The sequence below is a fragment of the Danio aesculapii genome, chromosome 8 (genome assembly GCF_903798145.1).
Source record: "Danio aesculapii chromosome 8, fDanAes4.1, whole genome shotgun sequence".
NCBI classification, from domain to species: domain Eukaryota; kingdom Metazoa; phylum Chordata; class Actinopteri; order Cypriniformes; family Danionidae; genus Danio; species Danio aesculapii.
In genome coordinates, this window is record NC_079442.1 from 17,369,193 (window position 1) to 17,392,930 (window position 23,738).

At 36.3% G+C, this 23,738-nt stretch overlaps 1 protein-coding gene across 5 annotated transcripts in view; it reads right to left on the reverse strand.

The window, feature by feature from the left end:
* The window catches only part of ncor2 (nuclear receptor corepressor 2), a 181,897-nt gene that overhangs the window by 30,626 nt on the left and 127,533 nt on the right, over positions 1 to 23,738 (reverse strand). For all 5 annotated transcript variants that reach the window (XM_056463320.1, XM_056463319.1, XM_056463318.1 and 2 more), the window contains exons 16-20: positions 22,463 to 22,620; positions 21,658 to 21,720; positions 7,481 to 7,623; positions 7,231 to 7,369; positions 236 to 653 (exon numbers count right to left, since the gene is read on the reverse strand). In XM_056463320.1, the coding sequence (XP_056319295.1) occupies positions 236 to 653; positions 7,231 to 7,369; positions 7,481 to 7,623; positions 21,658 to 21,720; positions 22,463 to 22,620 (921 nt within the window). The remainder of the gene's footprint in view (positions 1 to 235; positions 654 to 7,230; positions 7,370 to 7,480; positions 7,624 to 21,657; positions 21,721 to 22,462; positions 22,621 to 23,738) is intronic.

A 23,738-nucleotide genomic window follows, 5' to 3' on the forward strand; every position in this document is an offset into this window, starting at 1 on the left:
ATGTAAAACGCAAAATACACAAAAGATGGATCCAGACAGACACACACACACACTTCTCGCTCTGATATGTTTGGCAAGCTCACAAGCTAATGTTTCCCCCGACTCAGCCAACATATACAGTGTTTGCTGTCATGGAAAAAAATCCTACAGGACAGATCAACAATCCCAGCCTTCTTAACCACATCAGACCCCACCCAAGTAACCAATCAACACACACACATGTGCACAATCTCACCTGCTCTTCTCTGAGCTCTCCGTCTCCTCCACCTCATCGGCGCTGCATGTGGCGCTGGAGTCGCTGTCGTGTGCTCCACTCTTTCCCCCGTGCTCTTTCTTCTTGACCTCTTTCTTGCCCTCCTCCACCTCCAGGGCAGGAGGCTTCTTATCCTCCCCGGCCGACTCTGAAGCGCCTTCTCCTGGCTCGGTCTTCACCTCCTGCTTCACTCCTGCCTGCTCCCCTTCTCCCTTCTCCACTTTTGGCTTCTCGTCCATCCCAGTCTCTGCAGCTGCCATGTCCTTGTCCGTAGAGGAAGAGGAGGAAGTGGCGTTGGGTGCAGTTTTGGGCCGGGCAGAGCCCTCTTCTTTGACCTTGCTGTCATCTGAGGAGCGTGGGGAAGGGAGGCTCTCTGTGTCTGAGCTGTTATTGGCTCCACCTGAAATAAAGAGGTGATGGGAAACGTCACAACAGGGCAGAACGCTGATGCCAGCTGATCTGGTGTGTGCGGTTTGCTTGATTATTTGTTTTGATGGGGAATTCATTATTGAGTCAGGAGTACATGCGCTTAAAAATTTGTTTTTATACAGCAACGCTCAAAAGTTTGGGGTCAACGCTGTGTACAATTGAATGTTTTTGAGACCCTGATTAACCAATCCATGATTTCTACTTGCAAACATTTGCTAAATTTGCAACAGGCATTATTTGCAGTGTTGGGCAAGCTACTTGGAAAATGTAGTGAGCTAAGCTATTAGTAGGCCCACACGGAATCTGCGCGCGCAGAATTCAGCACATTTTCCGCAGATTTCCGCAGATTTTCTGCAGATTTCTACAGATTTTTAGCCCATCATTAATTCAGTTTATTTGCTTGAGTAAATGTGTGTAAGTCTATACTTATTCAGTATTTTTAATTCCAGTAATATTATTGACTAATATGAAAATGTTCATCTAATTTTGGTACAACACAGTTTGTACAGTAATATTTTCTGTCTTTTAGTAGAGATATTATATGAGAGACTTGCTTTGTTTACCAAATAAAGTGAATCTAATTGGATTTGCATTTTAAACATTAAATAAAAGTTAAAAAGATATTATTTCTTATTTCACATATTAAGGTTTTAGTTATGATACTCCCAAAATAATTCCGCAGAAATCCACAGATTTTTACCAAGATTCTCAGCAGAAATAGCAAAAAAACATCCGCAGATTCTGTCTGGCCCTAGCTATTAGTTAATCTACTTAAAATGAATCTTAAATACACTTAAAGCTACCCCCTGGGAAATGTAGCAAGCTAAGCTAAAAGCTACATGGTAAAAGTAGCTACATCTAAGCTATTTTTTTCCAACTTCAATCCAAGTCAGTTCTGTCTTAGTGTTCAATAAAACTGCCAATAAAACACATGCGGCAAAATTGTTAAGTTCAGTTATTTACGGCAAATAATATGCTGTAGCAAACAGAACAAGGAGTGTACTAGACAGCAAAACAAAGAATTCAAGAAATCCTGTGTTGCACATTTAAAATACTATAGTAATGTCTAGTAAAAGGAAATATATTTGTATTGGAACTGTAAAAATACCACAGCAAATTAAATCAAATACTTCCCTAAAGTATTGTTCAAAAACAAGACAGTATTTTAAATACTGTATTGACATTAAACTGCTATATTATTTTTTTAATGTAAGTGCACTCGTGTCAGCCAAGCGGCAACCTCCCGCTCTCCCTCAGGAGGCCAATACGGAAGTAACTGAAACTGCAATTCATCAAAATTCCGCTAGTCCTGGCTCCATAATAGAGCAAAGTGCAATTGAGCCCACTGTTAGAATGGCCAACTTTACAGCAGAAAAAAAGGTGTTTACAGCCTGGTACAAAGAACGATTTTGGTTCATATAGCTATTATTACCCTCCATGACAACTGTGAGGGGGGTGAATTTTTTTATAACTCATCCATTTCCTTTATATTAGGTTATATTAAGTTTGCATAATTAAGGGCGTGGCCACTTGAGTGACAGCTAGGTCTCGCTGGTCGCCGTCACTTCACCTCAGCTGTATCCGGCAGATTAGCCACTGATCTCGGCATATTCATCGTTTTTTTGTTCTGTTTTATGTGGCTTTACACAGTCAGCTGCCTTTTGGACTTATTTCTTACAATTATCAGATGATATGGGATGCTGTGTGCACTTAATTGTGCTCACAAACCATTCATGTGGCCTCGTTTCCCATGTGAGTAAAGTTATATACTTGTATACCATTTCTATAAATGTATTTGTTTGATTTAAGATCATTTATCATTAATATTTTTCTTTAGACCCGTAAAGCACTCCAGAATGTGACAAAATGATTAGCTGTAGGCTCTAGAACAGTCATCTGAAGCGTTATCATACAGTGTTGTGCTGGATTTTATCAATAGTCTTGCATTTACTAACACACACTATATCTGAAGTGTTTGGAAGTATTTCGCGTTTACCTCCTGTAGAAAAACGTCATAAGAGCAATGTTTAGTGGCTCAATGTATTACAACAGTGTTTTTGAAAGTCTAATCACTTTACTGATATAGTGTACAGCCAAGCACATGTGGTCAGAACACAAACGAGTCGCAGGTAATAAAGTATCAAGCGTTTCTCCCAAAGTAAAGTCTGTCTGCCATGTCTAAGCAAGCTCCGCCCACTCTCCGCCTATTTGCCCTTGTTTGGTATCCCGCCGTGGGTGCGATGACGCGCGAACAAAATGGCGACGGTTGGCCGCGCCTACTTGTGGCTTCTTTTGCGCTCTTCAGAAACCTATGGGTGACGTCACGGATACTCCGTCCATATATTTTACAGTCTACGGTGTCAGCCCAATATTGATTCGCGACGTCACCGACTGGAGTGAGAAGTGGCAGTAACTCACCAAAAAGTTTAGTCTAGTTGCGTTACTTAGTTACTTTTTATGTTTTATGTTTAAGTAATGCGTTACGTTATTTTTGAGTTACTTTTGCATTACTTTTTCTGACCTGCCTGAGGCTTGATCTCTTTCAGAACTTGCAGGGGATTTTTTTTTCCTTCTTTTTTTTTTAATAGAGGAGCTCTGCAATTAAAAACACACTGTATAACCTACATTTACCTTTAAAAAAATTCATAAATAAATAAAAAAATAATCTCACACACAGGCACGCACGCACGCACAGACACACACAAACACACACACACACACAAAAATAATGTAAGATAATATTATCTTTGGAGAACTTCATGAACCCAGAGCTAGACATGCCGTATATACAGATTAATGAAAGTTTAAAGCAATGCGTTTGCTACTTTTGTACTTTTTGGCGCATTAAAAAATAAAAGCACCGTCCATTCAGATAATCCTCTTTTCATTTTCTTCCATGTGTTCAAAATAATAAGAATATTTCCATCGCAGAAATGTAAGGCTCTGCCATCTTCCTTTTTTGACTGTTCTTGCAATCTCATTGCGTGCGGGATTCAATGCGACTAAACTAAAAACTCACATTACATTTTTTAAAAAGTAACTCAAATATTATGACTTAATTTTGAAAAGTAATGCGTTACTTTACTCTTTACTTAGAAAAGTAATATTATTATTTACTTGTAATGCGTTACCCCAACAATAGTAATGACACATAATGATAATAATAATCAGACAGTAAGACCACAATGAAAAAACATTGAGAAGTTAAGGACTCTGAATGGTCATTCTACTGTCATGACAGAGATGTGACTTCCTTTGACTTCTCATGTCCATAAATAATCTAACAATTTCTCTCTAAAATGGTTAGCGTGAACAAAATGAAAGCAGCATATGAGTGAAGCGACTCTATGATGTAATACAAAAATAAATATGCAAACACATAAATACTACAAAATAAATAATATACAGCTGAAGTCAGAATTATTAGCCCCCTTTGAATTTTTTTAAATTTTTTAAATATTTCCCAAATGATGTTTGACAGAGCAAGGAAATTTTCACAGTATGTCTGATAATATTATTTCTTCTGGAGAAAGTCTTATTTATTTTATTTCAGCTAGAATAAAAGCAGTTTAATTAAAAAAAAAACATTTTAAGGTCAAAATTATTAGTCCCCTTAAGCTATATTTTTTTCAATAGTCTACAGAACAAACCATCGTTATACAATAACTTGGCTAATTACCCTAACCTGCCTAGTTAACCTAATTAACCTAGTTAAGCCTTTAAATGTCACTTTAAGCTGTATAGAAGTGTCTTGAAAAATATCTAGTCAAATATTATTTACTGTCATCATGGCAAAGATAAAATAAATCAGTTATTAGAAATGAGTAATTAAAACTATTATATTTAGAAATGTGTTGAAAACATCTCTCCGTTAAACAAAAATTAGGGAAAAAAATAAACAGGGGGGCTAATAATTCTGACTTCAACTGTATAATACTTTCAAAACAAAATGACTTAACTTTGTAAATTACAAAAGAGGAAGTACGCACATACTGTAGGGGACCTTTTCGCTGATGGAAATCTACTGTAGCTTCAGTTAACCAATTACAACAGAAATTTAAATTCCCTCAGAATCATTTTTTTTTTTTCTTCAGATTTTTTACAGATTAGAAACTACATACATGCCAATATCTCTTCATTGGATAGTACATCCCCTTCAATCATTGACAAATGCCCTGATTGGTGTAAAGGAAGTAAAAAAGCATTATCAATAATTTAGGAACAACTACAATCTGTTACTCCTTAAAATAATTCATAGGCTACATTATCCAAAGAAAAAAATATATAGAATCTTCCAAAATATTCACCTCTTTGGGACAAATTTCATTCATCAGATGTGGATCTATCTTACAGTTTTATTTTTTGTTCTAATATACAGAATTATTGAAATGGAATTTTTGATTTTTTTTAAATTGAAGTGCTTTTCGTGGTGTTGAAGTTGCAATTAGAACCGGATCCTATGCTTTTAACTCTGGAATTCTCTGAACAAACGCATTTGTTGTCAAATACACAACATAAATTGTTCTCATACTGTTTAACTACTGCCAAGAAGCTACTGCTACTACTGCTACTGAAAAAAGGAATCCCCTACATCAGTGGTTCTAGTGGTACGCTGGCTTCCTTCTAGAGGTACCTCGCTGAAGAATCGCTGAATAATAAAAGATTAAAATGAAATTGTATATGTATGTATGTATGTATGTATGTACGTATGTACGTACGTACGTACGTACGTATGTATGTATGTATGTATGTATGTATGTATCCATGTATGTATGTATGTATGACCTATGAGCCTATATTTAGGTCCAAGCAACATTCCCAGGTTTAGATGAATAGGCTACTATACATTAATACTTTACAAGTACGGCAGTTTACTTTTTAAGAACAGTGCCATTTTTAATTAACATTTAAAAGCACATTTTAATTTAAATGGCGAATTTTTTTGTTGTTTTTTTAGGATTTTTCTTTTGGTTTGCAAGTAAAGTTAATGTTCAAGCTATTTATAATGTTTAAAGTAGCTGACAATAATACATATTCTTATTAATAGTAATTAATCTGCCTCGTTTTTGAACTGTGCATTGCTGTAGCTGCTTAATTAGGCCTACACTACTGTATTTCAATAGAGACAATTTTTTCTGAGGTGGTACTTGGTGAAAAAAAGTTTGAGAACCACTGCCCTACAACTGTGGCTTGGAGAAATGACCTTAGTATTACCGAATTAGATGCTATTTGAAAAGAAAACTTTGGAATCCTTTTATCTGTTACCTTGAAATAAACATCTTGTGGAATAAGGCATCAATTCGGTTATGTTTTAATATGCTTTGTCATCATACTCTGTTGTTTAAACAGGTCTTTGAAAACAAGTTGGCTTGTTATGTGGATGGGTTTTTATTTATTATTATGATTTTCATATTGTTTTTCCTTTTCTTTCTTTTTCTTTGCTTTGCCTATGTTACATGTGGACAAATATGTAAAACATAAAATCATTTTCTTTCTGAATCTGTGATAAAACTTATTTAACAAACAAAAGAGGAAGTACAAAAGCCCAAAATAGTGAAATTCAAACAAAAGAACCATTTTAACTTCCAAAAAAGGCATTAAACATACAAAAGAAAAAGCATAGGCTAGTTTAACATATATTTAAAAAAATTATACTAAAATAAATAAATAAATAAAATATTTGTAAAATCATCCTAGAGCACAGAAAAGCTCCCAAATGAAGAATGACTCTTATCTAAATCTAACATGTCCTTTTGTCAAATCAAAAAGTAAACATAACTAGTAAATACACAGCAGGGGATTATGATAAGCCTCATTTTCCCACTGGCATAACAAACCCCAGCCGTTGAGTGTGCGCTCTCCCAGCTGGATGTAATTACACAATAACCATAACATAATAAGCACTTCCCTTGCTGGCTTTATTTCACAAGCTTTGACCTGATAAATGTGGCTTTATTACGAAAGTCATTTATCGGCAAGCCACACCTGATAGTCAAACACACAGCACTTTTATTTTATAGCTGCCTGGCAGACGTACAGCTCCAAAGCTACGTCCGCAGCACGACATAGACTTTGACAGCCAGACAGTGCTAACTGAAACTCAATGACAAAACCACTTTACAAAACTCTGAAAAAGTGATTCACGCTAGAACCGAGAGTGTCACCTCTTTCTCAGAACTTGACAAAAGTAGGTCAGGGTTGTATCCCGGGTGAGGTCATAGGTGAGTCTGGGCCACGTGTTCCCGATATTCTGAGAAGAGCTCTCTGCTATTTGATTCGAGCTGCTGTGGGATTTCCTGGCAGCCGCAAACGCTCGGCGGTGTTTAGTTTCAGTGGAACTCGTTTCATAGCTACGTTTGATAACAATTACCAAACTGCTAATTTGTTTCTGCGATCATAACATTGAGTTTCATTGCTTCCATTACACCACAGAGTCGTTGAATAATGTGCAACAAACTTGACGAATGCTCATATTTGTTTTACAAGTTATAGCACGATGGTGTTGCTGTGTGAGTGTGAAATGAAGTGTTTGTGTGTATTGCTCGTACCTTCTCCATCCTCCTGAGCCTCCTCTTCATTACCACTGACTCCCGATCCTTCCATCTCCTCTTCCTCTGCAGCAGATGGAGCGCTGGCCTCTTCGTTTTGAGGAGCTTTCCCTTTACGTCTGGCTTTACGCTCTTTCTCCTGCAGCAAGCACACGCACACACACAAAAAGACACAACAGCATGAAACTAATACTACTCACAATTGTAAATAATTAATTCCATGCTCTAAGAAACGTGTCTGCCGACGGACCGATTTTATTTTATGCTGTTGCAGAATCTCATCCAGTTTCTGTCTCTTCTTGTAGTTAAAGTAGAAGTTCTTGCACTGGGAAACTGTTTTGGAGCCCACCATCTTGGCAATAGCTGACCAGTTTCGGCCATACTGCAGCAGACCTATTAGGAAAAATAAGAAAAATTCACTTTACTAATAACTTAATTCACTTTAATACCAAAAAACAAAGTGTTGGTGTCATGGTCATAGGTATTTGTAATGAGAAACTGTGTCAAAACCTACATGACATTCCGCTAACACTATTTTACAGTATGTAACACCACATGTACTTGCTTCAATAACAGTAAATTATGCATAAATACATGAATAACCCAAAAACTAGGGATGCTCTGAATGACCTGCCGGAGATCGGTATCGGCCGATAATCATATTTTATGACTCGATCTGTACTCGCCAATTTGGACGATCTTCTGAACCGATCACAAGTGTTTGTTTAAGAGTTTACACACAGAGGAGATGCATGTGCGCACCCGACAGCGCTACAACACGTGAGGAGATAAAAGATGTGTGGGGCATAAAATATAGCAGCTAAAATATATACAGATGTGTTTATACAGTTTATTGGCGCATTTCGCATCAGTGATGGTCTCTTTGTTGCAACCATCCAGTGTTTTGAGCTGCTGTGATGTAGAGTGATCACCGCTATCTAGTGTCTCAACCAATCCTATGACCTCTGCTGGAAGCTTTGCGAGGTTCCTGCACATTTATAGTGGCTCTGTGACAATCGCAAACCATAGCGATGAGAGTGAACGAGCAAGAGAACAGATCGCGAGAGGCACATCGATGTTCTAAGCATTACAGTTGTTAGGTTAAATGAATAGAGCAGTAAAGATAGTTGGAGATGAGCAAAATATTTGAACGGCATTGCATGTATTTTGGCCCTTTTACAAATAAGAACTGAAATTTCTGTTTATGACAATGTTGTAAGTTCATTAAAACCTGGCTGGAAATAAAATATATATATATATATATATAATTTGTTTTACTTGTTATATTTCATAATATAATATAACAATATAACTTTTTGCAATAAACAGTAGTTTATAGGTCTATATCCTTTTATTAAAGACGTTTTAGACTTATAGGTGTGCATCAAAAATGCACTCCAAACTTTTTCTTTAGTGAGACGTGTTAAATGATCATTCCAACATTTGCAATGTTTCTAAAGTGCATTATCAATCATTTCTCTTAGCAGTTTTTTTTTTAATCTCTTTGATCTATTTTGTTCTGTAAAGCTGCTTCTGACCATGACATGTCCACAGTAAGAGATGTGTTTAAGGGATTATATGAAACATTTCTTATTTACTCTCTTAGTTAAGGTGAGATCTCTACTTGAGTATCATACTTGGAGGAAAAATGTGCTTTATGCATGATAAAGCTTGAAGCATCAGATTCTGTACTCTGTATCTGCTGATCACCGCAACAAGGAATCAGTACTTGGTATCGGCGGCAAAAATCCTGATAGGAGCATCCCTACCATAAACCAAACCCTAATACTAATCTTGTGGTATATTAAAGGCCACCTATTATGCCCCTTTTTGCCAGATTTAATAAAAGTCTTTGGATATGCCTATGAAGTTTGAGCTATAAAAACTAGATATAATTCATTCTACTTTGTTCAAAATGTCAATTTCTAGGTCAGAGTAAAAAAATGTGCTGTTTCTGTGTGTGCGTCTTTCAATGCAAATGAACTGGTTCTCCCTGCTCTGTGTTCGAAACAGAGTGGTGTTTGCACATGTCCACTTCTGATAACGTATGTCAGGACAAGCACAATGACAGACAGCGACTCAGTAAAAAATATTTGGAATTGTTATTTGATAACTATATTTAGTTTTTGAGGAGTTGATTCAATCTTTTTGCGACAGCCACATACAAACAGTATTACAAAGTTAGATATGCATACCTGTCAACATTGGGATGTGAAAATAAGGCATATTATTATGAATTATTATTTACAAAAGTATAGAATAGCATACAATGGCATTTGATAAATTAAATAAAATTAAATCTATTAAAATTAATAGCTATTATAAAGAAATTGAATCAAGTTCAATCTCATTAATCTCATTAACCTTTTCTTCACTGTATAATTTAAACATTCTGATTAAAGAGCAGTGAATGACTCGTTTAGTTTTCGTTTGATTACATTAAATAACAGAGGTGTCACTTTAAAAATGCACACATCTATAATGAAAACATTCAATTGCTTTACTGTTTATGCTCATTTAAGACTGAATTTGTTGTGTTTAAAAGAAAACCCAGCAAGGTTAGCATGTTTACAGGTTGTTATTATTATTATTATTATTATTATTATTATTATTATTATTGCTATTATTATTATTATAAGTCTGTTCAAACACGCACCCAAAACCCAGAGTGTCCATTTTCACTCAAATTGCATGTAACATTACAGAATCCGTTTTGAAAGCAGCATCTATTTATCACAACAGAGCGCATCTGACAGTCACGCACTGCTACGTGAACTGAATGTTTTAAGGATTGCATAGGGGGGCGATGGAGCCTGTAATGGAAATGAAGGGAATCCAACCATTTTTATTTTTACTTAAAAGTGTTTTCATGCTTAAATAACAGGAAAGCACAAAACAGATTCACATTTAAGAGCAAGAGGTGTCCCCTAGTGGGTTTGGTGGTACTGGTTTCGTATATAAAGGATCGGCTGTTTGATGTTTATTGCCACCCTTCATAGAAAGATTTTAAAAACCGGGAAAATACCTTTACAGGATGATAACGGGATACAATTGTAAAATACGAAAGAATCCCTGGAAAAATGGGAGGGATAACAGGTATGGATATGCACTACAAATAAACACCACGCATGTTTTAATACAGGTGCTCATGTGGCAAATATGACAAGATACCCGCCAAACAAGGAAATATATGCTGTATAGAGATCCATTATAGCTACTGTAAAATGAATCCACCTGGTCCTCAGAGTTAATAAAAGCTGCTCAGGGCAAAGTCTATGCCAAAACTCCAGTGTCCGTCAACAATGATGGGTGGGGCTTATACAAGTGTGATGTCACACATCGCACATTCTCAAATCCGTTTGTACGGAGACACTGCTTATGATTTATGGGGTTTAAAACAAAAAGAGTGTGTGGACTGTTATCATTGTAAGGTGGTTATTTACATATTGACAACACAAAATTATGTCCAAACATATTAAAAAAATTGATTAAACATATTAACAAATGGATTTAAATAATAATAGTCAGGGGGACATGGTGGCTCAGTGGTTAGCACGTTCGCTTCAGCAAGATGGTCGCTGGTTCGAGTCCAACTGGTTCAGTTGGCATTTCTGTGAAGAGTTTGCATGTTGTCCCTGTGTTCGCGTGGGTTTCCTCTGGGTGCTCCGGTTTTCCTCACAATCCAAAGATATGTGCTGTAGGTGAATTGGATTAACTAAATTGGCCGTAGTGTATGAGTGTGAATGCCGGGGTGTATGGGTGTTTCCAGTACTGGGTTGCGGTTGGAAGGGCATCCGCTGCGTAAAACATAGTTTTAGTTCAGCATAGTAGCTGAAATAGTTGGCAGTTCATTCCACTGTGGCGACCCCTGAGAAATAAGGCACTAAGCTGAAGGAAAATGAATGAATGAATAAATAATAATAAACTATACGGAGGCAGAAAGATGAACTAGATCAAAGGTGATCTTTGGTCAAACAATGGTGTATTTGTAATGAAAAATATTACTGATCCCAAACTTTTGAACACGAGTCTGTATAGGTCTGATATTTTCCCCCTACCTGATGTCCCACTAAGTCACATGCACTCAAAATAGGGCAGCTCTGAGCCTGTTACAGTTTATACAAGATTTATATTACACACGGCCTTACAGACAATATCCTTCCAAACTAACACACAAGATCCCTGTGTGCCTGGTTACAGAAGCCCCAAGCGTTCCCATCCACCCAGCCTTGCGTCATCAAGGAAAACCTCAAAAAAAGGTCAAAGATCATCTGCCGCTGCTTGCTGTCTGAAGGAGGAAAGTGGGGCAGCAGCCTGACATGAACTGCTCTCAATGATTTAACACCAAGCTAACGCTCAGCAGACATCAGCCAAGTCATTGTGTGCTGGTTAGCTTCACATTAGAAAGCTATCTTGTCTAGTCTAAATAGCTGCTTTGATTTATATCGCTAGTGACCACAATAAAGTCCTGCTGCCCTCCACATCAAAGACACAAGATAATCAATGTAGCTTGAACAGGGAGAGAGAGATGAAGAGCGTAAGTGAACAGAGCGCAATGAAAAATGTCCTTGGTGACATACAAACAAGCAAAGCAAAGCAAGAAATCATTTGAAGTCTGATGTGTATACTTATCCTCACCATCTCTGATCCCAGCCTCTGTTTATTCTTCAGACTCGCAGTTGTTTGTCAGAAACACACGCACGTTATAATCTATGTAACATGGCAAGCACAGACACTGCAGTGAAGAAACTGCTTCAATAAGAGTCTGAATATCAATGCATACCCACAAGATCTCCCAGAGGAACTTCTACTGCATATAGCAGGTCAAAAGTCAAGGAAACTCCATAACAGCCTAATCCAACAAATGACAAAGCACCAAATAAATCCAAACGAGGGTTGATCAACTTCCAAAAACTCGAGTTTAACCAACTTTCATTTCAAAACGCTGCATTTTGTCCACTGCATAATCCAGACTTCCAAACGCAAGAGTACTCCGATGCAGTCCAATCAGCTTTGGTCATTCACGAGCATGTGTCAATGCTGCATCCAATCAAAAAGCTCAGCACTGGCCCAGTGCGCATAGTCCAATCAGGAAGTAGCATTAAGGAACTATGTGGTTTCTCTCTTCCTCTCTTCGTATCACTCCATCGGGTGTTTCATCTCACATGATCTCCGTGGAAATGAACTGTGGAGGATCTTGGAGCTCCAGCACGGCATGAGGACGAGCGAGAAAGTAGGAGAGAGAAAAAGGGAGTGGTGTTTGAGAGGGAAATGAGCTCTTCGTACCTTCGCTGATAGTTGCGCTGTCGTTTCCCTAACTCTCTCTCTAAACAGAGCAGCTCTTCTCTTTTTCCTCTCTCTCTCTCTCTATTTATCAAACTCACGCGCTTTCTCTCGCCAGCCCTCTCTCTCTCTCTCTGTCTCAAGGCCACAGTTTTTTTCCACTCCTCTTCACTGGCTGCCGCTTGGCTGGACTTTAACAGCAAAGTGAAGCTGAGAAGCAGTGACTCCACCTCCCTGAAGCCCGTCCTCCCTCCACAACCTCATCTGATCTCTTCTTTTACTATCTCTAATGCATAGTATCTGTGCCAAAATGCATCTACACTCAAACGCCCAAAAGCAAACAGACAATACGAGCGAGAGATAGTGGCAGAAATAGAAAGGAGGAGAGATGTGAAGGGTTTGACGCTGATATCATGAGAAAGCAGAGGGAAGTAATTCCTCCTAACTGACCTGCTTTTCTTCTTCAATGTGACCTCTACACACAGTCCTTAACAACAGTGTGAGAGAGAGGGAGAAGCGGGGAGGCTTGCCAAATCCTCTAATTTGTGCCAACCCACAATTCACCCACTTCCTTTCTCTCTGCACTCCAACAACCGAAGCTAGCCACTCACTCGGTGCTACAAAAAGAAACTGAAAGACGGAGACAGAGAAACAGAGGGATAGACAGAGGGAAAAAAGCAAATAGAAAGACAGAAACAAGTAAAGAAAAACATATAGAAGAAAAAAATAGAACAAAAAAACAAGAGAAATAAAAACAGAGACAGCAGAAAAATAAAGAAATGCAGACGAGTGGTTAAAAACAGATACAAAGAAAAACAAACCTAGCGCAAACCTAGAACAAAAACAGCCACACTTTATAACAACTACACACTAGGAATCATTTATTAAGCATTAGTAAATAACTCACTATTTGTTAAGCATTAACTCTACATTAATAAACGTTAGTAAGCAGTTTATGACTACAGCTACAAATGCTCTAGTCATGACTTATAAGCTATAATGTGCTTAATAATTGTGTTTTTATTCATTGTTAATGATTCATTTTTCAATAGTATATTAAGTATCGTATTATTTACAAACCAGTTATTTAAGAATAGTTGGTGGTTTTTAAAGATCATTAAGAATAAGTTTCATTTATAATTCTTATTATTCAGGCATACAGTTCAATTATTAGCCCCCCTGGATTATTAGCCCCCTGTTTATTTTTTTTCTCCGATTTCTGTTTAATGGAGAGAATATTTTCAACACATTTCTAAACACAAAATTTTAATAACTCATTTCTAATAACTGATTTATTTGATCTTTTCCATGATGACAGTAAATGATATTTGATTAGATATTTTTCAAGACACTTCTCTACAGCTTAAAGTGACATTTATAGGCTTAACTAGGTTAATTAGGTTAACTAGACAGGTTAGGGTAAATTGTAAGTTATTGTATAAAGATGGTTTGTTCTGTAGACTATCGGAAAAAAATTGTTTATAGGGGCTAATAATTTTGACCTTAAAATGTTTTTTTAAAAATTAAAAACTGCTTTTATTCTAGCTGAAATAAAACAAATAAGACTTTCTCCAGAAGAAAAAAATATTATCAGACATACTGTGAAAATTCCATTGCTCTGTTAAACATCATTTGGGAAATATTTACAAAAGAAAAAAAAATTAAAGAGGGCTAATAATTCTGACTTCAACTGTATACTAATAATTACATTTCATGTTAATAAATGCTTTATTAAGTCAACTTCATCCAGTTTTGTGACCTAATCTAAGGTGGACTATTTATGCTTTGTAAATCCCTTATAAACGACAATTAAAGGCTCAGTTATATTCTAAACAGGAAAAAAGAAAATAAATGACATTTTTCATTTGAAGATGCACAAATAAAACTGTAAAAATAAATCTTTGCAATCTTAAACAAAATTACTGTGCAGTTTAAACATCGCTAAATAACATTGAAGAGTTGTATCATAATATATTGTTAAAATATTATATTGTTGTTGTTCTATCCAATTTTTACAGTAATTTTATTTTATAGATATGATTGCAAAGATTACGGTTCATTTAATACTGAGCCTTTAATTGTCATTTATAAGGGATTCACGAAACATAAAAAGTCCCCACTTAGATTAGGTCACAAAACTGCATGAAGTTGAGTTAATAAAGCATTTATTAACATACATAGTAACCATCACTATACGCCTGCATAACAAGATAATATAAACGTTGATTTCAATCGCTTTTTTAAATCCTTTACTCATTCTGAATAATCTTAAAAACTATTGATAACTCTTAAATACAAATACTTTGTAAATAATGCAATGTTTAATTTACTAATGAAAATTAATCACTGACAAAGTTTTTAAGTTACACTCACAGTAATAAACAGCTTACTAGCGTTTATTAATGTAGACTTAATGCTTAACAAATAATGAATTCCCTATATAATCTGTATATTTGCACTCACTACTTCTATTTTTTAAAAATATATATTTATTATCTGTTTTTTGTCCTGTCTCTGTAATGCTGTTGCACTGTAGAAGCTCTATGTGTGAACATACCTGGCAATAAAGCTCTTTCTGATTCTGATTCTAATTCTGATATACTAATGCTCAATAAATGATTCATAGATGTGTAATTATAAAGTTTTACCCAAAAAAACTGATAAAATGAGGAAGACTGAATGACAGAGGAAGACGAAAAGAAAAAGCAAAGACAACCCGAGAAAAAATAAATATTCACACTCATTATTTCCTGTGTGTGCGCCTACAATCAACTCTGTAAGTGTCAAAATGTTACCACAATATCACACATTCACCATCATTTAGAGCTAAGAAGAAACACATAGCCTTTACATGCATCAGTCTGTAGCTTCAGTCTCTAAAGAAAGCCTCTAAAAAGGCACAAAGAGAGTGAGATGTGTGTCATAGCTCTGGGTCATGTGTTACTCAGGCCTCTATCCTGCCATGAAGTTCCCCCCACGACCACATACACAATTCACATCCCCTCATTTACCAAGAGACGTGCACACAAGCGAGGCCACCCTGTCTTTAAAAGGCTGTGCCAGCATGCATTAGTCACAGAGTAGAGCTGCATCTCTCTCTCTCTCTCTCTCTGTGAGTGTGTAGGAATGCAGTGAGACCGCCAGGTGCCATTAACAAATATTACTGTTGTTTCTCTCTCTCTCGCTTTAAAAATGATCACAGATAAACGAATTAGCATAGAGAGCTGTAAGCAGCTTTGTGAAGGACAGATGGGGGAACTGGCTGCCGTTAAGATGGCCACGGGGCGAGGGGTGCCAGGACGTTTGAGGACAGAAACCCAGTAAGACTATGGTAAAGTGGGTTCATTGAGGTTAATAACAGCAGCGTTCTGGAAGACTGCAGTCTAGGCTTTGCTGTTAATGGGAGATACGTGAACTCTGTTTAGAAATAGAGCAACAAAAATGGTTAAAATTAATGAAACGGAATATAAATATATATTTATTTAAGTCATCTTAGACCAGAAATGCTAAAAAACTCTTTGGTTTTTTAATGTAATGTGTTTTTTTATTCAACAAAATCTAAAAGTTATTGAAATTTTAATTTAAAGTCTTGAATTACTTTATATTATTTAATAAAAATAATAAACAATTATTACAAAGCATTTTCAGTTTTCAGCCATGTACTTATTATTATTTACAACAAAAAATAATAATTTAACTTTGAGGAAATGATGTAAGCGGTACTACTCTATAGTTACTCAAGATCAATGAGACTGGTCAAAAAGAACGAACATCATACAGCAAAGAAAATTAACAATTCACAGTATTAACTATTGATTTATTATTAGATGTGAGGGGTGCCAGGACATTTGAGGACAGAACTCAGTAAGACTATGGTAAAGAGGGTTCATTGAGGTTAATAACAGCAACGTTCTGGAAGACTGCTGTCTAGGCTTTGCTGTTAATGGGAGACTTGTGAAATATGTTTAGAAAGTGAGCAATAAAAATGGTTAAAGTTATTGAAATGAAATATAAATTAATATGTATATATTTAATATTGAATACTGAATAAATAAAGAATAGATCCATTATTTTTTTAAATATTAGTGTTATTTACAGAGTTAAAGAGACTCTCATGTCAAGTCATCATAGACCATAAATGCAAAAAAAAAAAAAATGATTTGGTTATTTTAACGGCATGTGTTTTTGTTTTTTAAATCAGAATATAATCTAAGTTTATTCATTTTCTTTTTGGCTTAGTCCCTTTATTAATCAGGGGTCGCCACAGCGGAATGAACCGCCATCTTATCCAGCTATGTTTTACACAGCGTATGCCCATCCAGCCACAACCCACCAAATCATCTAAGTGGAGTTAAATTTTAAAAGTCTTGAATTACTTTATAATATTTAATAAAAAATAATAATAATTATTACAAAGCATTTCAGTTAGGTTTGAGTTTTCATCCAAGTACTTAAAATTATTTACAAAAAAAAACACACATTTAACTTTGAGGAAATGATGGATGCAGTACTACTCTATAGGTACTCAAGATTAATGAGACTGGTCAAAAAACATGTTTCACAAAAAAAATAAAATCAAAATTAACTGTTATTAGCACTGATAAGTCTGTATTGGACTATGGTGATGTTATTTATATGCATGCATCTTCTCAGAGTTTGCATGCTTTAGACACTGTTTACCATGGTGCGCTGAGGCTTATAACAACTCTTAAATCCCTCACTCATCATTGTGTACTGTACACTTGGGTAGGATGGACTGCTTTGTCCACTCGTAGGCTCAAACATTGGCATATCTTTGTTTATAAATCTATTCTGGGTTTACTCCCCTCATATCTCCAAACTTACATTTGTAAAAAAAAACTGTCTCTAGCTATAGCCTTTGGTCTCAGGAACTTTATTTATTGTCTGGACCAGTGGTGCGTACTGAAATAGGGGAAAAGGTTTTGAAATATGCAGCACCTTTTGCATGAAATAACCTCCAAACACAGTAGCAGTTAAAGAGTTGGTTTCACCACATACATTTAAACAGATTTTACCTGACTTGGAGTTTGAAACATTGGCCAGTAGATGTTCTGAATAGTTTTTAACTGTCATTGTATGTGTGTTTTGATGGAGGAATGATGTTACATTTTATTTTTTTTAATGTTAGTTTGTTTGTTAAACCCATGTGAACTGTTAATTGCCAAATCTTGGCCAGGATGCTCTTGTGAAAGAGATTTTTAATCTCAATGTGCTTTTCCTGGAAAAATAAAGGTTAAAATAATAATAAAGTATAATCTTATTCCACAGCCCTAATCCAACCCAATACCTTAACCTAACTACTACCTTTTTAACTATATAGCAACCAAATAGTCATTTATTCTGCTAATAGTCTTAGTTAATGGTTTTCCATATATAACATACTCTCACCAGCCACAAGTAGATCAGCAGTTTCTGAAATACTCAGAACAGCCCGTCTGGCACCAACAACCACACCATGTTCAAAGTCACCTAAATCACCTTTATTTCCCATTCTGATGCTCTGTTTGAACTGCAGAAGATTGTCTTGACCTTGACCTACATGCCTAAATGCATTGAGCTGCTGCCATGTGCTTGGCTTGTTAGAAATTTGCGTTAACGAGCAGTTGGACAGCTGTACCTAATAAAGTGGCCGTATAATATACACATATGCAAATGGCCTATTTTAAATCTCTTTGCTTAACACTGCCGCATGTTAATATATCGTTTTACAATGAGCAGTTCTGTAATTTAATAATCATGCACCAACACCAGACTCTAATATGAAAGCCAAGATCTATAAAATCTAAATCAGATTCAGACTCTGCATTGCATAAATGAATACATGCTGGCACGGAAGCAAGAACAAGTTCTGGTGATTGCAAACAACGAATGTGATTTGGCTGATGGGGGCTTCATCATTAATGAAGTGTTATTCAGTTACAGGAGCAGGCGGCCTGCTGGATCAGATAGGATGTGCCAGAGAATCAGAGCACTGTTAAGTGAGCGACGTGGAAGTAGCTTGTCTGAAGTAGGTCAGCGGGACGGCCGTTTAGCACACTAACAGTCTACATTACAGTCCAAACACTGACACGGACAAGAGAGAACATCAGACCTTTGTTCTTTACTCAAGCATTCAGTTCATTTTCCTCAAATATATAATCTCTCATGAAGACCTTGTAAGGTCCACTAATGAAACTCTTGTTAATAAACCTCGAGTAAATGGCACATTTCTGAAAGCAGCTCATCTGAACGCCCAGCTGTCATATAAAGACACGGCGTCCACATTTAGACACATTATTATGTGTATCAGTGAGTGCATGTGTGTGAAATGAGGCCAAGGGCACAGAGACTGATCTAGTGCTCATGTAAATGTTTGTGGAGTTGCTAGGCTGAGTATTACACATCTTATCAGACAGTGTTACATCTAGTGAATTTGACACAGGGAAATCCTAACCGTCAATAGCCTAGGCAAACAAAGTCTTTCATGAAAATATTCTTATCCAGGACACCTAAATAACAAAGCACTACAGTTTTCTAACTTGAACAGTCCCATTATGCTCGTTTATAAAGATATAATATAAGTCTCAGGCATCACCAGAATGCCTCTGTAAGATTTCAGCTTAAAATTTCTTCTTTTTTTAAGCTGTTTTATTCTCTAAATCCTTCTTTTTTTGGTTGGAAGCAAAAACATGCTGGAAATTATGTGTGTAAGAGTGCTGGCTGTCTTTTTAGCTTGGGACTTGGATACTCTAACAACAACAAAACATCTGCATGTGTATTGAAGCCTTGCAAGTTTAAACTCCTGAGTCCTGTTGCACAAAATGAGTTGAACAAACTCTGGGTTGCAAAGATTTGGGTTGAAAAAACAACAACAAATCCAACCTGGGTACCATCAGGTTAAGTGGTTTCAGGACTTTTGTTATGAACATTCTCTGTCCACTCTGGGTTTAACGGAGTTTGTCATTTTAACTCTGGACCACATGTGGCTGAAAGCATGACGCTTGCAACAAACAGCCAATCACACGACAAATTAGTGTCAGTTTTAATGTTTTTGTGAAAGAGTTCACTTTGTTGAAGATCATAGATATATACACTAGATATCGCATACGGACACTGAGCATGCATAAATACCGCCACCATTTGAACAGTGCTCGAACGACAAATGTCATTCAACTGCCAGAGATGCCCAAACTAGGGCCCCCGGGTCAAAGTTGGTCCACTCTAACCTTTGATTTGGTCCACCATTACATTTGGGAAAGAGGGAAATTGATGGGTTGGTGGTTGGGGCAAATAGCTTTGACAAATATCGTCATTTTGAATGTAACCTTTTGTTTGTTTGTTTTGTAATTTCTTTAGTTTTGTAAATTTATCAGATTTAAAAAAAAATGTAAATACTGTCACTCGACGGAAATCAGGCAATGCACCAGACATCAGTGAGCAAATCAAGGCAAAGGCAGTTGCAGCTTAGTGTATTCAGCATTAAACTCCATTGTATTAAAGGAGACTGTTTATGTTTTTGCTGTAATAACTTCATTAAACATTTTTTTTTAAATATACCGCATTCGTTTATATAATTTAAAGCAATGTATTCTAATTATTTTTAAATATTACGAAAAAGATTAGGAGATTACACATGGAAACTTTCATTTGGTTTTTGGCCCTTGATAAGAAAATGTTTGTATATGTTATGAACTTTTGTGCTAAAGTCACATTATTGATGATAATAGTCACTTACTACACTGACCATAAGGCAAAGTAGCATCAACTTGCATTAAATTCTAGGTTTATGCTTGTTTTGTTGAATAAAATCAGCAAACAATGTTAATGAAATTTGACAACAAGATGCTGCGGTGCCAGAACTTTTATTATTGTCAGCTACAGTAAGTGAAGTATCAGCTAGTTTCTGAAGTAACATAAGGGTGCCTGATAACATAACTGCACCTCAATGTGCATATTGTCCACCCTAAAATACTGAATATGGCAAATGTCATATACCATTTAGATCAGAAAGATGGATGTGCACATTGAGAGGCAGGGATATTGATGGTTCACGCGAATTGCTCATTACGGAGATTCATTCACAAACGAATCGCTCTCTCCATTAGATTTATCATTAAAAGCGGGTAAGGGTTTGTGTTTCAGGACAGGGATTAGATCAAATTTAACAGACAGGGAGGATAATGCATTTCCATGCACATAAACACACACTCCTTGTCAACACACATCACTTATGCACTGGTGTCAAATTATAATTTTGTTATTTAAAAAAATATTTCCATACTGACCAACGGGAAAACTCCCAATCATAGATATATATGTATATATCTTGGGATCTTGATGGCCAGTGCTCCACTGAAGCTTGGTCCCACATTCATTTCAAAGGAGCGCTACCCTGTACTAAAATGGTGGCTCTATTGACGCATTCCTTCCAAAAGACAGCAATAGCGTAGGCGACATTTAATGTAAATATCCATTAAGGATTAAGAGATTTAAATATCAAAATTATAATGAATCTAAACACATTTACAAAGAAATAAACACTACTGATGGAGAAGCAAATATTATATGAATGCTAATCAATCACCGGATTTGATTAATGTAGGTTCACACATAGCTTAAAAGTCATTTTTAAAGCTTTATATATATATTAAAGCAAATTTATATGTGATTATTTAAATGTGATTATTAATGTTAATTCACAAATTAATTCTTAAAATAGAAATAAAATATTAGCAACAAAAGACACCCTTGACTCAAAACTGCTTTTCATTTAAAATGGTTTAAATATATATAATATAAATAGTGTATCTGTTTACTCACAGCAGATTGGCTCTCTAACCCAGAATGTTACAGATGTCAGTGTAGCATAAGTTACTGTGGCGACAATTCCACCTTCTTAAGCTCAATATCAAAGCGCAAACTTACCAGGGTAAAAACCCAATTTGTCTTTGAGTTAAGATGCAGTGTTTACTGAAATAGAAACCCAATAGAGTGGACCTTGTAACTATTTTCAAAATTAAAAGGAAAATGTAAAAAGTATAATAGTATCCCTTTAAATGCGTGTGCACACACTTAACCCCATCAAGTGGGTGTTCTGTCAAAACAAACGCAAACAAAATAAATAAACACAACCAAGATCCTGACCTTTCTTTGCCGTCTCCATCTCCTCTTCTGTCCAGCGAGAACTCTCATTCATCTCCAGGTTTGCTAAAAACAGAGAAATATAAAGTAACGCAAGTTAATTCAATTCCAGTTCAAATAATTATGGGACTTCATAAAACTTGTGGGTGCACAAACTGATGTAATACACACTAAAATAAAAGGAAATCAGGGTAAAAGAAATGAAATGGCTTATTTAAAGAAAATAAATAAGCCTGCGTGTGTTTAATGCAGGAGGTAGTCAACAAAACAAAGAAAGGGAAATTCATATATATTTATCGAAATTCAAGGCAACTGAACTAAACCAAACAAGAAAATCAAGCTGAAGATTTATATACATGTATACATCTCAAGCTCTTGTGATTGACTTTAAAAAAGGCAGAGAGCTGCTAGCATTCTGCCCCTTGAGCTGAAGTAGATTTTTAACTGAAGCACAACCAATGACAGTTCAAGATTGCTCTTAGCTAAGCTAGATGAGCCACAAAGCTCTAAACATTTGATAAGTCTATTTCAGAAACTGAAACGTGTTCTCACTGTAGAACCAGTGAATGTTGTGACACACAGGGGACAGATGATATCTACTCCATCTAATATTTGTGCAGCATTTCATTATTAGGGTCATTCTTGTTCTGTTAATACTATTGCAGTCCAAACAATTCCAAGAACAGTAAAGTGAAGTTATGAAACTGAAAGTGGGTCAATGTTATACAATAAAGGTCACACACAGTTAATTTACGGAGGAAAACAAAGAGGCAGTGAAAAAGTCAACAGTGTGTGAGTGTTTGCTAACCCAGCTCGCTGCCGAGAGGTGAAGTGTTCTCTTCCTGTTCGTTGGTCATGGAGCGAGTGACTCGTCCTTTCCGGTGTCCACGGCTGTTCGCTGTGCGACGGCCTTTAACGGTTACAGGAGGCTCTTTCTCCTCCCCATCCTCACCAGAGGTGTCATCTCTGCAACAACATGGAAAAAGCCATTGTTAAAGTCACATTCTACAGTTTCTTGATTTCGTAATTTCAATGTACATTACATCACAGCAAAAATAAAGTTATGTTACAATTAAACAAGGTTACCTCACATTTTTTTGTATAATATGACAAGTTTCAAGAGCAATAAATAGCACTATATATGACCCTGGATCATAAAACTGACTAAAAATACAATGTATGGTTTAACATGATCGATTCTTTTATGCCAAAAAGCCAAAGATATCTAATACAATTCCTACTGTGAATATACAAAAACTCAATTTTTGATTGGTAATGTGCATTGCGAAGCACTTCCCCTCCAACTTTAAAGGCACTTTAAGAGGCATTTTTTTGAACCCTCAGTATCCACATATTCAAATAGATGTATCCCAGCCAAATATTGTTCCACCCTAACAAACCATACACCAGAGGAGCTTATTTATTCTGATGGCTTGAGATCTGATAAACAGATAAATGAAGTGGTCAAATCCTGTATATTTCAGCTTCGACTCTTAAAAACAGTAAAACCTATTCTATCTAAAAAAAAAATTGAAAAAAATTATACATGCTTTTATTACTTCTAGGTTGGACTACTGTAACTCACTATATTTTGGAATTAGTCAGACAACTCTATCACGTTTGCAGTTAGTTCACAACGCTGCTGCAAGGCTTTTAACGGGTACCAAAAACATGAGCACATCACACCAGTCTTACAAGTCTTTGCACTGGTTGCCTGTGCACTATTGTCACTTTTAAAATTCTTCTCTTGGTTTTTTAAATCAATAAATGGCCTGGCACCTTCTTATCTGTCAGACTTGTTGACTGAACATCAGCCTGGTCGGTCTCTTCGGTCATCAAACCAGAGATTATTATGCATCCCTAAGTCGAGGCTGAAATGCAGGGGTGACCATGCTTTCGCAGTAGCTGGTCCTAGATTGTGGAATGCTCTGCCCCTTGTCACGCCACGCAGTGCTACGCATTTCAGAATTCTAAACATAGGTTTCTTTCAGGGTACACACATCGGCGCCGCAAGTCGGCGGCTGTCCGCTGCGCCCAGCCACGACTCAGGACACTGTTCATATTTCTACCACGCCACAGAGCGT